The sequence below is a fragment of the Rhea americana genome, unplaced genomic scaffold (assembly GCF_003343005.1).
Source record: "Rhea americana isolate MKP2758 unplaced genomic scaffold, rheAme1 scaffold_362, whole genome shotgun sequence".
NCBI lineage: Eukaryota > Metazoa > Chordata > Aves > Rheiformes > Rheidae > Rhea > Rhea americana.
Genome location: NW_028186493.1, coordinates 63,947 through 78,386, shown reverse-complemented (window position 1 = coordinate 78,386; position 14,440 = coordinate 63,947). Strand labels below are relative to the sequence as shown.

Genomic DNA, 14,440 nt, shown 5'->3' with positions numbered 1-14,440 from the left:
AGATTCTGGATTGGACCTCCTTTTGAGTCAGGATTCTTATTCTTGTCCAGAAAGCTGGCCTTACTTATTTGTACCCAGTGCTTCTTTTCCTGGAAGAGAGAGAAAGTTTCAGGCCTTTGCAATGGACATCCCCATGTGCTATTTTCTTCAAAGATTAGATTTCTCTGGAACAAGTGGTGGTTTATACTAGCCTTTTGGTATTTTTCCTAAGGCTTTGTGCTTCTAGAGCAGGTTGTGATTTACACTTCCAGTATCAGGAGGGCTCTCCTTATTTTTATTCTCATTGTCCCAGGGTGTCTAGGAAGGCTTCTTCATTACAAGATGATCATGGAGCTCCTCTGCTGACATGCCGTAACAATCCAAATGGATTATCTGTTGCATACTGCTCCACTCTGAAACCATGAAAGTAAAGCAGGAGAGCACTTTCTAACACACACCAGGCCACTTTGGTAGTAGCACAGCCTGGTGTTTCTATTCCAGCCATCTGCTGCGCAGGTGTCTGATATTCTTTTTGCACTCCAAGTGCTGTTCTTGAAAACATCCAAAACTGATCCAGTCTTTGGTAGGGTATTGGTGCAGTCATTTGTTTGCACAATAAGATTCTGATCCTCTGCCAAATAATTCATGGCAGGTAACAGCTGAGGGTCACCATCTGTAAGAATGTACATGTGGACTCATTTGAAGAAAGCTTTCTTGCCAGTAGTCACTGTTCTTCATGAAGTGTAGTCCACATGTACATTCCTGTCCCATCTGCCTTTCTCTTCTCTCTAATTCTTTTTCAGATGCGATGCTGTTGAGAGAGACTGAAATGGTGGTAGATGCACTCTCTTATATATCACACATGAAGCAGAAAAAGAAGAAAAGCAAGAGTATACACTCTACAGATACTGCAAGAGGAAAACCTTGCAGTATCACTTGGCAGGGCAGAACTATGCTTGCTGTTAGAATGTACATGTAGACTACATATATCACACACTGGTTACTGGTAAGTATTTTTTTTTTTTTTTTGACTTGATCAGGATCATAGAATCACAGCCTGGGTAAGGTTGGAAGGGACCTCTGGAGATCATCTAGTCTAACCCCCGTGCTCACCTAGAACATGTTAGACAGGGTTGCAGCCAGGTGGGCTTTGAAGATCTCCAGAGAAGGAGACACCACAACCTCTCTGGGCAACCTCTTCCAGTGCTCCGTCACTCTCTCAGTGAGGAAATTCCCCCTCATGTTCAGGCGGAACTTCCTCTGGTTCAGTTTCTGCCCATTGCCTCTTGTCCTTTAACATGGGACAACGGAAAAGAGTTTGTCCCCATCCCCTTGACACTCTCCCTTCAGGTACTTATAGACTGTAAGATCCCCCCTCATTGGTAAGATCTCCCTGTCAGGATGGTAGGGTTCTCTCTGGGCTTCATGGATGGAGTATCATTTTTGACCCGTAAGCTACTCAGTTATTTTTTCCATATTTGTGAATGAGTTGAGGAATGCAGCATTCATGTATGCTTACAAATTGTTGTGCTATCTCCAGTTATTAATACTTTGTTCTGCGTCATTGTTTAAGTATTATAGATAATTTGAGTTAATCTCAAAACTGTTTCCTGCAGTAATAAAGTATTTATTCTCTATTATAATTTGCCATGAAATTTTAAACTGCCTTTTTTTCAGCTCTCTCCTCCTAAATTACAAAATAAGTTTGTGCATGGCTAAATCATGAACTGATGGTTTGTACTGTGTAATTTAATTCCAGATTTCTAATTCATGCACATCATTTTCAGCAAGTGTTCTTTTATTTCAATTTTGCAATGCTATCTCCTTATTTATTTGCCAAAGATTATCACTACATGGTCCTGAACACAATAAATGTTGGGATTTTTATACATAATTTTCATGAGATCAAAATAATTTAGAGGCTGATCTGTTAGTAGTGTGAATTACTCTCTCTCCTGTTCAGATACAAGGACTGGTCACCTCTCTGAGACTTAACATTGCACCTAAGAACCTGTTCTGCCAGCAGAGTTCTTGGTTCCTGGTTGCAGCAGAGCTGGCTCTGTCGCCTATTACCAGTATCAGATGAAATGTGCCACTCTGTGATTTTATTGGTACTGATTGAATGGTGGCAAAAGTAAGGGCTACAGTATATCGCCCTGGGCTCTTGTAGTTAGACAGGGGGATGGAGGTGTTTAACATACAGTAGGTGACCACAAAGTGCTCAGAGAATCTGAGTTGGAAGCAGGTGCAATGCAAAATTAGTTAGCGAGAGAAATCTTTGAAAGAGCAGTGGCCTCGGAAGGCATGTATGACGAGTGACTGCAGCAAAGACCAGTGTAATGTTTGGTTTACAAGTATGTGTATCCTAGATTAAAAATATCTCCGTGTAGGAAAAATCATGGGATTTCAGAAAATAAATTGGTAAAGATAATAGTTGTAAGAACTTTCTGAAATGGAATCCTCTAAATGAGTTGAAGGTCATCAAATTGGAAAGGAAAGAGAGAGGAAAGAAAGGAAACAGGAAAGAAAGAATACATCATCATGGGAGTATGTCCAGAAAAGGATTCTGCTGGTTAATGTGAGATGAGTTGTGTTATAACATAGTCTCCAAATAACTTTTGGAAGATTGGTCTGCTTTAAAGGAAGATAAGAYATAATGTAGAAAAAAAATCATTGACCTGGTAGTGGAAGAATAAAATCACCTTGTTCTCTCTTCAGTTCTAGTGTATTTTTTCACATAACTTAAAGGATGATACTATGAATGCCAATGTATGCAATAGTAAAATAAAACGAATTGTACGTTTTTAATCTTTATTCTCATTCACTCCTGTATTTGATAACCACCTGCCTTATATTGAAAAGCAGTCACTCCGGTCTTGGTATCATATGCAACTGAGGCRTCTAGGCTGTGAAACACTAAAATAAAAAGAAAAAAAATGCATTTGAGAACTTGCTTTGTTATCTAATATTGGCAAATGCATTACAAAGGCTGTCAAAAGGATAGACAAAGCTCTGTTGCACGCTGTGTTTGCTATAGCTGATAGGTAATTGCTATCAAAATCTTACCAGTCTGTCGGTTACTGAAACATTCCTGTGTTGTGATTCTGCTGCCTTCTTCTCTTCACCCTTTAGCGAATGTGTGTGTTGTGAAGGTGGATGGGACTCCTTATCTATGTAAAGCTGATGAGGTTGGAGAAATATGTGTGAATTCAGGTGCAACTGGGATAGCGTATTTTGGCCTCCTTGGAATCACCAAGAATGTGTTTGAGGTTTGTATTTCAGTATTTGTTGATACAGCTATAGTATTTCTTCTTGCAAATAAACTTATTTCTTTCTTTAACTTGCTTTTTTAGTTTCTTAATAGAAAGCCATGGCAAAACAGTTTGCTTCATTCTGCATATCACAACTTGAATTTCCTTCTCTTATAACGAAAATACAAAGTACCTTCAGCAGTCAATCAGCTGCTTCTACATTCTGTAATCTGTTTTCATGTGTATGTTATTTAAATTCCTCTTAATACTGGATGAACACTACAGTTTTATGTAAAGTTACTTGGATACTGGTCAAGTTTGTTGGTGCACAGCTTGGGACATAGTTTTAGAATTGTCTGATATTCACAAGCTTTTGTGTACWCTCAGTATGCATTTGTTCAGCTATGGTACACTATTTTAAAATAAGCTGTGTTTATATATTGAGAATAGTATGTACTTTTCAATAGGAATTTGAGGAATAATGAAACACTATAGTAAACACTGTAAGTGTTTATTTGCTGTAATGCTTAGAACACTGAACAGTTTGCAGTTCAGTGCAATGTGAAATTTCGTTCTCAGGTGGATTGAAGAAGAGATGTGGTAAGGATGACAGGGACAGTCACAGCCTTATAATTTGTCAGAATAAAGCAAAAGCATTGTTTCTGCCCAGGTTTTTTATCACAATTGTACCCCATTATATTTTCCCTAGTAGACTTTATCTTTCCCTCTTCAATCCCAAATGAAAACACAATTATTTTCTGGAATTCTACCAGAGAGATGAAAGAAATCCTGTCCACAGTCTGCAGTTTCAGAAAAACTCCTTCTGTTGTTTGCCAAATAACCGCGTTTTAATTGGCTTAGCTTTCTGCACTGTCATTAGCTTGTGAGAGAACCAATGAGAAACTTGAGGTAATGGGATAGTCAAGAAAATACACAGCAAGGAAACCAGGTGAGCAGATGATACGAACTTGCTGGTGAACTTGCTAATTTTATTCTGGTTCTCTGTTGCAGATTGCCACAGAACTGCAGCAGACCTAACTTTTTGATAGTCTGGATGATACAGCATTTGTCACATTTGACATGATTATACTTAGATACTTATCTCATAAGGAGAGCATTAACTGTAGTAACAGACTTTCTGATTAAGTGCTATTGTAGTGCAGAATGTAAAACCAGATTTAAAAAGTGATATGGCATTTTATTATGAAGCTTAATTAGTTGAGAGAAGGATAGGAAAGAAGGCTGGTGCAGAGTTAAGAATTGGTGTGTTCTTCATTATTCAAAAAGCTGTCGTTCCTGCTAGCCACAGAAGCAAATGCTGACATCAGTTGGGTAATTCTTTGAACTGAATGTAGAGCTGCTATGAAGTAGAAGCAGAAGGCCTTTTAACTTCACTTTTCTTATTAATACTATGAGTGTCTGAATACTTTATTTTCTGTGTGCTTTCAGGCTATTCCAGTGACAGCAGCTGGTGTGCCTGTTTCAGATCAACCCTTTACAAGAACAGGATTGCTCGGCTTCGTTGGTCCTGTAAGTGTGAATGAGCCACATTGGCCCAACTTTGTTCTGACTCCCAACTCTTAAGTGAACATCCAAGTGAACTGATGTGCAGTGAGGAGGAGATAGGAGGTCTTGGGAAAACAGAATAGAAAGGCTGCTAGGATAGCTCCCAGATGAAGTGAAGCTAAAAGTGAAGTAAGCTAGCATTTTTTCTTCTAAGCAAGCAGTATTCATAGATCTTTTTCAATAGCAGTCAGCCTGTGTCTTCTGATTGCCTCCTGACTGGAGCCAGCTGTGGGGATCCTGTCTCAAGTAGATCATGTGCGTGTCCTGTGTTGAACAGCCTGTGTCAGCAGCTAGCTGTCTCCTTTGGGATCACAGATGCACTGAACATAAGTCTTTGTCAGGGGTTGTGGCTTCACATGGATCTTGAGAATATTGTTGTGCTTTAGTCAGGCTTACATTGCAGGAGTTTTGGTGGCTTCCCCCCTCATCCCCTTTATTTCTAATTCTGTCTTCTTTTCAGGATTATTTGGTGTTTGTGGTGGGAAAATTGGATGGCCTGATGACAGTTAGTGGCCGCAGGCACAATGCAGATGATGTGGTAGCCACCGCATTGGCAGTAGAACCGATGAAGTTTGTCTACCGAGGAAGGTGAGCATCTTAAAACTTCACCACCATTAGTTCCTTTTTGTTGTTGTTACACCTATACACACACACAATCAACAAGTATCAGACTGTGTGAATTTTTACACATACATCTTACAGGAAAGGTGGTAATGTGCCATATAAGAGAACTTTGCTGTCCATGCTAACTCAGAAGGCAAAAATTGACAACCTATTTTGTGCATATTAGATTTCTGAATAATGCAGACTTACTTTCATGTAGTGTAAACATAGATCTTTAAGCTTCTATTTAAAACTGTTTTCAAACTTCTCTCAAGACAGTCAAATGAAGCTTGCTAAAAATATAAAACACAAGTCCCTTTGCCCACATGAGTTCTTCTATGAGGAGTGGCCTAGGAGAAGAACTTTGCAGCATATTCTAAAGAATAAGCTAGGTGTTTTGAGCTTTCTGAAGGAATTTCAAAGACACTGTTGTATCACCACCCTTACTTCTCCTCCATTGAGGGTCATTCAGTTCAAGTATTTTTTCTTCTGTGGCTGTGGTAGTAACACATGGAACTATTACTGGCTTTAAAAATAAAGCTTTCCTCATTTTTGTATCACTTCTGCAATTCACATATCACAAATATTGGCATATACCTGGTTGAGGCATTATTAATATTTTATCCCAGAAGATAGGATGGATGAAGGCTTAAGACTAATTTAATTTACCAAAGGGAGTACTTGCCAGTGCAAGTATTGCTAGATATGATATCCAGTAATATGGCACAGTYCTCTTACCTCCTCTGAGGAGAGAAGGGTGGTAGGTAGGTACAGCAAGTTTAGTGTGCATGATGGAGTTATATAGGAAAGGTTTGCAYAGCCCCTGCATGTATGGAACCTGCCTGTGTTAAACACATACTACATTAGTGACTGCAAATTCACTTGACTCCAAAAGAAATAAATAACAGTAATGCACCCACACTTGTCCTAAATATATCCATGATTTTGTGATAATCTGGCATGAATAATGCTTGTGTCTGTTAAAACATAGTATCACTGAAGGTTTCACTCATTTTCTCATTATAATAAGCCATGCTATGTTCATCATATGTTGCATCCTATCACTCTTCTGTCCTTTGTGTTTTAGGATAGCAGTGTTTTCTGTGACCGTTTTGCATGATGATCGAATAGTGCTTGTGGCAGAGCAGCGCCCTGATGCGTCAGAGGAGGATAGTTTTCAGTGGATGAGCAGGGTTCTACAGGTAGTCAGATCTGTCCTTTCTCTCTTTTCAGGTGAATAAGGCTTATGTATGATTTCAGAATCCTAGAGCATCTTTTTTCCATGAGAATAAACTCTCAGTAAAACTGCAAACAGCTATAATAAGCTGACTTTTGAAAGTATTTCAGGGCTGGCAGTTAAGCAGAGTTTATAAAAAGAAAGATTTTCTTTCAAAATGTTTTTGACTTCATATTGCTAGAACTCTTAAATTCCTAAAGATGATAGTTTGGAGTGTTTGGGGTTTTTCTTTGTTTTGTTTTTTTTGTTGTTGTTTTTTGTTTGAATTTCAATTTCTGCTGCTTTCATACTGGCTGGGAGGGTTAAGTGCCTGAAAAATTTCAAGGAATGTTGTGCCTTGTATAAAAGCATACCCTAAAAATCCTTTTCTGTCACCAGCTTCCTTGTTTTTGATCTTCAACGATAAGCATTGAAACCTTTTTCCCTTGATTGCATTCTATTGTTTTTCTGGCAGGGGGAAGAATTCTGGCAGCTGCATTTTAGATAGTGGAGGAGTACTTTCTCTCCTCTGACTACCATTAGCCAGAGCAGCTGCTTTGAGTAACTTTCCCCAGTAACATTTGAGGATTTCAGAATTAACCAATTGGTTCTAAGGAAGTAAGAAGTGAGAGTGTAGTTATGGGAGAAGAATCGGATGAGGGGATTATTGAAGGAAGGATAAGAGAGAACAATGAAAAGGGAGATGCCTTTTAAGCAGAAGATTATTGTATAATAATGATTTCTATCTAATTTTGGTTTTGTACCCTTCAGAGATTATTCCTGATAAGGCTGCCTTTCATAGTGGAAAAAATTATTTTAATTCTGTTTTTAGAAGTGTCTTAGCTGAAATAGACACTAAGTTTCAGGCAACAAAATGTTTTCCTCCCTATTTTTGTGGTTTTATGTTCTACTGCGCTTTTGTGATTGTACCATACGTGCTAAATTTGCTGTGATATAATTTTGGCTTTTTAAAAATCTCTCTGCACTTTCTGCCCACTTTTAAGAGACTTTCCTAATCCCTGATGTGCAGGTGGCATCCCCTTGATAGAGTGCACAAGCAAAGTCCTGGGTCTGCTCCTGCTCCCATTGAAGTCATGGCACAGCTTCTATGAGTTCAGTGAGTGCAGAATTGGACCCTTTATTTGCAAATTGTGGTGCAAGTAAAAGTTTTAATGTTATTACATGACTTGAATTCAAATTCTTGCTTTAGGTACATCCCAGGTTATAATGTAGAACRTATTTCTTTTCTTTTTATCAAGGCAATCGATAGCATTCACCAAGTGGGCGTCTACTGTCTTGCCTTGGTGCCAGCCAACACTTTGCCAAAGGCTCCACTTGGAGGAATTCATATTTCAGAAACCAAGCAGCGGTTTTTAGAGGGTGCTCTGCACCCTTGTAATGTCTTGATGTGTCCACATACTTGTGTTACAAACCTACCCAAGCCTCGACAGAAACAACCAGGTAAGTAAATCCAAACGTGTTGCTTAGTTCTGCACATCTGTTCTTGAGGGCATGTGTGGAGTGTGACCAGAAGCACAGCGGCAGATCAGAGCTGCATGTTTCAGGCTTTAAGCCTCCTAACTTGGCAGAGCTAATGGTGTTGTAACCACAGGACAGTGTTCAGCAAGGGTATTAAGGCCTGACTGTAATCCTAGATAAATATAAGGACAGCTAGCATGTACCAATTTCATGATTCTGTAGCTGTATTGTAAATAGTTCTTCCACTGGCCATCTTGCAAAGACCAGTAATGTACAGACAGATCTGAACAGATGGACCTGAATCAATAATTTACTTTTTTTAGTGTACCTTATTACCTACTCTCTCTTGTTCCGTAAGATATGACTTTGGAATTTAGCTTTTTATCTTTTCGGATCTAGGTTAACGTGTGTTATAGTAATCTACATTCTGAACTATCGATTACTGTATGTTCCTTGGATTGTTTTTTGTTTTCTCATTTTGTACTGTTTTTTAAAATGCAGATGTTGGTCCTGCTTCAATGATAGTGGGAAACCTTGTTGCAGGAAAGAGAATTGCACAGGCCTCAGGGAGAGATGTTACCCAGCTGGAAGATAATGACCAAGCAAGAAAGGTAACACTGATTTCCTGGTAGTATTAAATAGTTGAATCAGACTGTTCAATATAAGGCAAGGGCAGTTAAGGTATTTTAGTGAAATTGGGCATGATACATTTTGAGTGAATCTCAGGGTTTTTGTTCTTTCTTTCTGTTTCAGTTCCTGTATTTAGCAGATGTTCTTCAGTGGCGAGCCCAGACAACTCCAGACCATCCTCTCTTCCTGTTGTTAAATTCCAAGGTGAGATGCACTTTAGGCCTTATTTTGAGATCAGTATATGATTAAATTCCAAGAAAGTAACAAATAGAAGGCTTTTCCATTAAATGTGCCACATTTTGACGATGTGAGATGTCATGGTTTTGAAACAGACATATTTTTTTGCTAGTTAGCAAGTAGTTAAATTTTTATTCTATATCTGGAATTTTAGTAGGTGTTCTGCCTAGCTTAAAAAAAGACTGCAGCAGTTGCATTTCTGGCAGCTACATAACATTTTGTCATATTGATGGAAGCCACAATTCTGCCTTTGTCACTGAGCACAAGACTAGGAGCTCTGTATAACTATTTTGTTCAAGGATTGTCTAAAGCCTTAGGACATATGACAAGGTAGCTGTCTTGTTTGCGTAGATCACATTTACTCACAACCATTCTGTTCTGCACTTGACTGTCAGTAGTTTTGGAGTACATACATACACTGTGCATCCAACACTACATAAAGAGGCATAAAAAACAGTGCCGTTCTGTATGTTCCGCAGTACTTCACAATCTTCTTGGCCTTAAGGAGCAATACTGTTGGGCACATTTCAGAATATTCAGAGGTTTTAGATTCTTCTAGTGTTGTTTTAGATTCTTCTAGTGTTGTTCTGGTGCGCATGCGTGCATGCGCGCGTGCACACACACACTTCCCCCCACACCTCATTCTACCCTCCTTTCTTTCCAGGAGGCAAAGTTGGTCAGAGTCAGTTTTGATTTGAATCTGTGCTCAATAACTTTCCTTCCAGTGCTGATAACAGCCCAGTAACAAATTAGGTATGCACTGTGCTGTGCTTATATCCCAGACATATGAAATACTGAATGTCCTTTAGGAACATCCAGCAGCAGTTCTCAGGAACTGAAAGGATGGCTTAAGCTTTGCCTTTGTGTGTTCCTATAATTCAGAAAGCCAAAATGGTTTAGACATGGTTCAAAGTTTTGACTTTTCTCATGAGACTCTGCTTTAGCAGAAGATATTGCTTCAATATGGTTACTGTTAAAAGCCAAACAACTGGTTTATTCTTCTCTCAGAGAAAAGAGTCTTTAGAGGGAGTGTTTTTAGTGTGAAGAATAAAGAATTCCCTATCTGGGTCACTTTGTTTAGGCAACTTTTACCCTTCAGAAAGAGACTCTGCAAAAAGGAGATACATAACTTAAACACAAAGCAGTTATCTGTTGGCTAACAACAGGTGCCTTAAACAGCTGGGATTAGCAAGCTACAATGCAAAAAAAAAATGCCACTCTTCATGAGAAAACCAATGAGTCTTTTGATGGCCAAGCCATCATTCTGGTGAAGAAGTGTCAGCTCTTACTACTTCGTGGACCAGGCTGACCCTTGATGTTGCTGAGTTGATGTCATCACATTTTCTACTCTTTTTTTTTATATGTTTTCTTTTTTAGGGCTTTATACATTTTCATGACAATATTTTTTTTCTGGGTCCTTGAGCTGCTAGCCATTCCTGGCTCAACAAGTACACTTCTTTTCTTCCTGTTCTTATTGCACATGGCTTTAGATCACAGACTTTTTCACACTTAACAACAGTTGTCCTAGTAAACCTGAGCCAGGGTGCCAGAACCGTTCCACAACACACTAGGCCTTGGATCAGACAGCTGAAAGCCTGGGCTGAAGATTCCGTGTAGCAGTTCCTCTTGGACTTAAAAATGAATACTGACATGACATCTGCTGTGATAATCCTGTCTGCACAGCAGGAGAGTTGATTTAGTCTCTGTGAAAGTTCGTTTGCCTCCCTTGAGGTGGATGTCTCCCCAGTTTTTCTTGAATCAGCTTGTAGTTTTGGAAACAGATACATCCCAAGCTAACAGCCTTCAGGCTGAGGCATCACTACTTAGATTGGATAGCAAGAGGATCTTTTCTGTCTTCACAAGAAAAGCCTTTTGTAAGCCTTTTTACTTTCCATGACTTTTTTTGTGAGACTGCTTAAGAAAAAAAAAAAAAAGAACAAATACAGCTGCTTCCATATGAAGACTTTCTGAATACATAATTGTGGAAAATCCACTTTCTACAAGACAGATAGTAAAGGCACAGAGGCAGAACCAGTGCATACCAACTAGCGCTCAGGTTGCCTCTTTGACCTTTTAAAAGGGTATCTGTACTAAAGACATCAGCAGAATCCCTTCATACTTTTAAGAATTYTGCTTACAAAGGCATCTAGAGATTTGGCTATGCTTGGCAGAGTAATTCTGTAATCTTTTTTGGCCTGGAAGATCTAGAGATGCACTTTAAGGTAAGCTACAGCTGTGAGGGTTTATTGCTTATTCACTATATTCATACCCACTATGTCGTCCAGCTAGGTGAAATTTTACTTGGGGGGAGGGGGGGAAGTTTAATTGCCAGTACCTTTGACCATGTGTTTACCTGCCTTCCTATCTGTCCCAAAAGCTTTGTTAAGCTGCATGTAAGAGTAATGCAAAAGATGCAAGATGTATCCCATGTTTTAATCCTGTGTATTGAAGATAAACTGTTCAGGTTTACAGCCTATCTAGGAAACAGAAGAGCAAAAGTCTCCAGGCACTACAGTTTGCAGCATGCGTGTTCATAGTGTAAACATACGTTTGGACAGTGCATTTGAAACTGTGGTTATTTGGGAATAACTTCTCCTAGTCCTCTTCCCCACACAGTAGAACTTGTAATTGTTACAATTGTTAACAATCTGCTGAGAAGGTAATAGGAGATGGAGAAACAGAAATAAGGTCAGAGAGAGAAAGGTAGTATCAGTTTAGACATAAACTGGCTGTAAAATGTTTATGATTGAGAGCTTTCTGTAACAGCCTCATCTTCATGCGCCTCTGAGCAAGAGAAAGCTGCCGCAATGCTTCACTTGCTAAAAAATTTGTACATTTAGTACTGTGTTTTCATACTTGGATTGCAAATTTCAAAATTTGTAAAATATTCTTTTTGTAGTACCACGTACATTTAGAAACTGTTTCCCTGTCTGAAGCTTGAAGTTGTATGTACAAAATTCTGTAGCATTCTAGAAGTACATGGAACTATCAGCATGGTTTCTGAAACGCTGAGTGTATTTTGAGTCTATAAATCTGTTTGCCCTATTGTTAAAAATAACTACAGTAAAATATTGCACCAGCAGCAAGTATGGTGTTCAGTTTCAAAGTGTTTTCCACAAAGTTTTCCAAAGTTGCTTCTGTTCTGTGCAGGGCACTGTAGCTAGCACTGCATCGTGCATACAGTTGCACAAGAGAGCAGAGAGAGTGGCAGTTGCACTGATGGAGAAAGGACGACTGAATGTTGGTGACCACGTAGCCCTGGTTTATCCCCCAGGTAAGGCAGTACAGACAGCAAAAATCATGAAGTCAGGCATCGCAGGAAAAGAAATATAAATTCTGCTAAGGCAGAGCATTCAAATATCCATTTAATATGGTGGTATACATTTAATATTTAATATGGTGGTATACAGCAGTGACTATTTCAAAGGAGAGATTTCGAATTTCTTTGTTGTTTTGTTAATAAATTACTTCTCCAAATGACAAACTAAATTTACCAAACACTTTTCATCTAACCCTTCCAGATGTCTGGACAGTTATAAAAAAGTAGTTAGATTTAAACTAGCTGAAAGATTCTGGACTTTCAGCCTCAGAAAAGGGAATAAAACTGTATCTATACCCATGGAAAATCAGATTAGGAAGAGTTAATCTTTATTTGAACCTCCTGAATGGCTATTGCTAGAAGTGGAATTTGGACCTCAGGCTTGTATATTATTAGCGTGTTTTTACAGGTGTGTAGCGGAAAGAAGTAATACCCTACGGAAGTAAGATAATTTCTTATTTCATACTGATAATTGTGAAAAACAAATGCATACTTTTTAAAAAGAATCTAACTTGTCATCTTGATGACCTACAATACCTTGAGGTTTCTTATTTTTCAGTTTTCTTTGTTCTGCTGTCCATGCAAAATATATTCTACAAACTTTAAGGATTTGAATAATTCCTGCTAACTTTCAAATGTGTAACATTGAAACCTTATAGAATTGRGCATGACCAAGAGCAGTCCACTGGTGTTAAAAGACCTTTGTGAGCTAGAAACCCTTAGTTTTTATTAAAAATTTTCTGTGCGTATTTTGTTTTTCATTAAAGGGTTGGGCCTTTTGTGATGATAACACTGTTTTGATTTAACAAATGTCCTTTACAGGAGTAGACCTAATAGCAACTTTTTATGGCTGCTTATATGCTGGTTGTATACCTATCACCGTTCGCCCCCCTCATCCGCAGAATCTTGCCACCACTCTGCCCACTGTCAAAATGATTGTAGAGGTATGTGTAAGACATTCTCTTTTTTAATGCTTATGGTTGTTGATGGGCTGTTGATGCAGCTAGTAAAGCTGCCTGATGAATTGTTTTGCCTCAGTCAAGGCAAAATAAGCTTGAAAATTAGTGTTCTGTGATTGATTCAATAAATACTTTTTTAAAAAAAGCTGTTTTGAAATGTTCCTTCTATCATTATAATATATTTGTTTTATTTTCAGTGTCCTTTCTTTGTACTCAACTTGCTGTTTATCTGCTTTGGATGGATATGGAATCACTGGGACCTGAATTTGTTGATTTTATAAATATTTTTAATGCTGTCTTTTTACAGGTCAGTAAATCTGCATGTATACTTACCACACAAGCGATAATGAAACTGCTGAAGTCTAAGGAAGCTGCAACAGCTGTAGATATTAAAACATGGCCTACTATTTTGGATACAGGTACAAAACATTTACCCACTATCTAAGATAAAGCATAAATAGCTTGGAAACTGAATTAMTTATCTTGTCACATCATAGCTGGCTAACTGGATGGATGTTTACATCCTGTTTGTATAAGTGTACCTGTCCATAAACTATAGAAAATATCCTGTGTTAATGCTGTAAAGATACTGTTGTGCTCTTATTCCAAAACAATAAAATGATATCCTTTTCTGTTATATATTTTAAATAGATGATATGCCTAAAAAGAAGCTGGCTAATATTTTTAGACCTCCATCTCCAGATATGTTGGCATACTTGGACTTCAGTGTGTCTACTACTGGTATATTAGCAGGAGTAAAGGTAGAGTAATAGAACAGATATTAATGTATTTAATTGCCTCATGTATGGGTATATTCTGTATTTTTTTTCCAATCCTGCTAGAGAAAAAAAATGTAAAAATGGTAAAAGAAATGTCTTGCTTTACTTTCAAGTTTGCATGACATTGAAATTTCTTGATGCATCTTTGGAAGTATTCAGTCTTATATCTGAACAATCATTGAGGGGGCTGAACAGGCAGCGTTTGTGCTACAGTTCRTGGATGTTTTCTGTTGTGATTATCAGATGTGTGACAAGAGACATGTCATATTCTATGCATCTATGCAATTTTGGGCTGTTATTCCTTTCCTGTTTCAAAAGTGCCTAGAAATCATTACCCATTGCAGCATCTTCTATAATAGCTATTTCCATCAGTTGTTAAAAGTGAAACCTTTTCTTTTTCTTTTTTTTTTTAACTGTTCTTG

At 38.3% G+C, this 14,440-nt stretch overlaps 1 protein-coding gene across 5 annotated transcripts in view; it reads left to right on the top strand.

The window, feature by feature from the left end:
* Positions 1 to 14,440, top strand: part of DIP2A (DIP2 acetate--CoA ligase A) — a 128,578-nt gene that overhangs the window by 96,142 nt on the left and 17,996 nt on the right. For all 5 annotated transcript variants that reach the window (XR_014896744.1, XR_014896743.1, XM_085312413.1 and 2 more), the window contains 11 exons: positions 3,112 to 3,248; positions 4,680 to 4,760; positions 5,257 to 5,384; positions 6,487 to 6,601; positions 7,875 to 8,076; positions 8,596 to 8,705; positions 8,848 to 8,928; positions 12,112 to 12,235; positions 13,103 to 13,224; positions 13,547 to 13,658; positions 13,891 to 14,000. Coding sequence is in view for 3 of the 5 variants with exons in the window: in XM_085312413.1 (XP_085168539.1) it covers positions 3,112 to 3,248; positions 4,680 to 4,760; positions 5,257 to 5,384; positions 6,487 to 6,601; positions 7,875 to 8,076; positions 8,596 to 8,705; positions 8,848 to 8,928; positions 12,112 to 12,235; positions 13,103 to 13,224; positions 13,547 to 13,658; positions 13,891 to 14,000 (1,322 nt within the window). In the remaining 2 variants the exon portion in view is untranslated. The remainder of the gene's footprint in view (positions 1 to 3,111; positions 3,249 to 4,679; positions 4,761 to 5,256; positions 5,385 to 6,486; positions 6,602 to 7,874; positions 8,077 to 8,595; positions 8,706 to 8,847; positions 8,929 to 12,111; positions 12,236 to 13,102; positions 13,225 to 13,546; positions 13,659 to 13,890; positions 14,001 to 14,440) is intronic.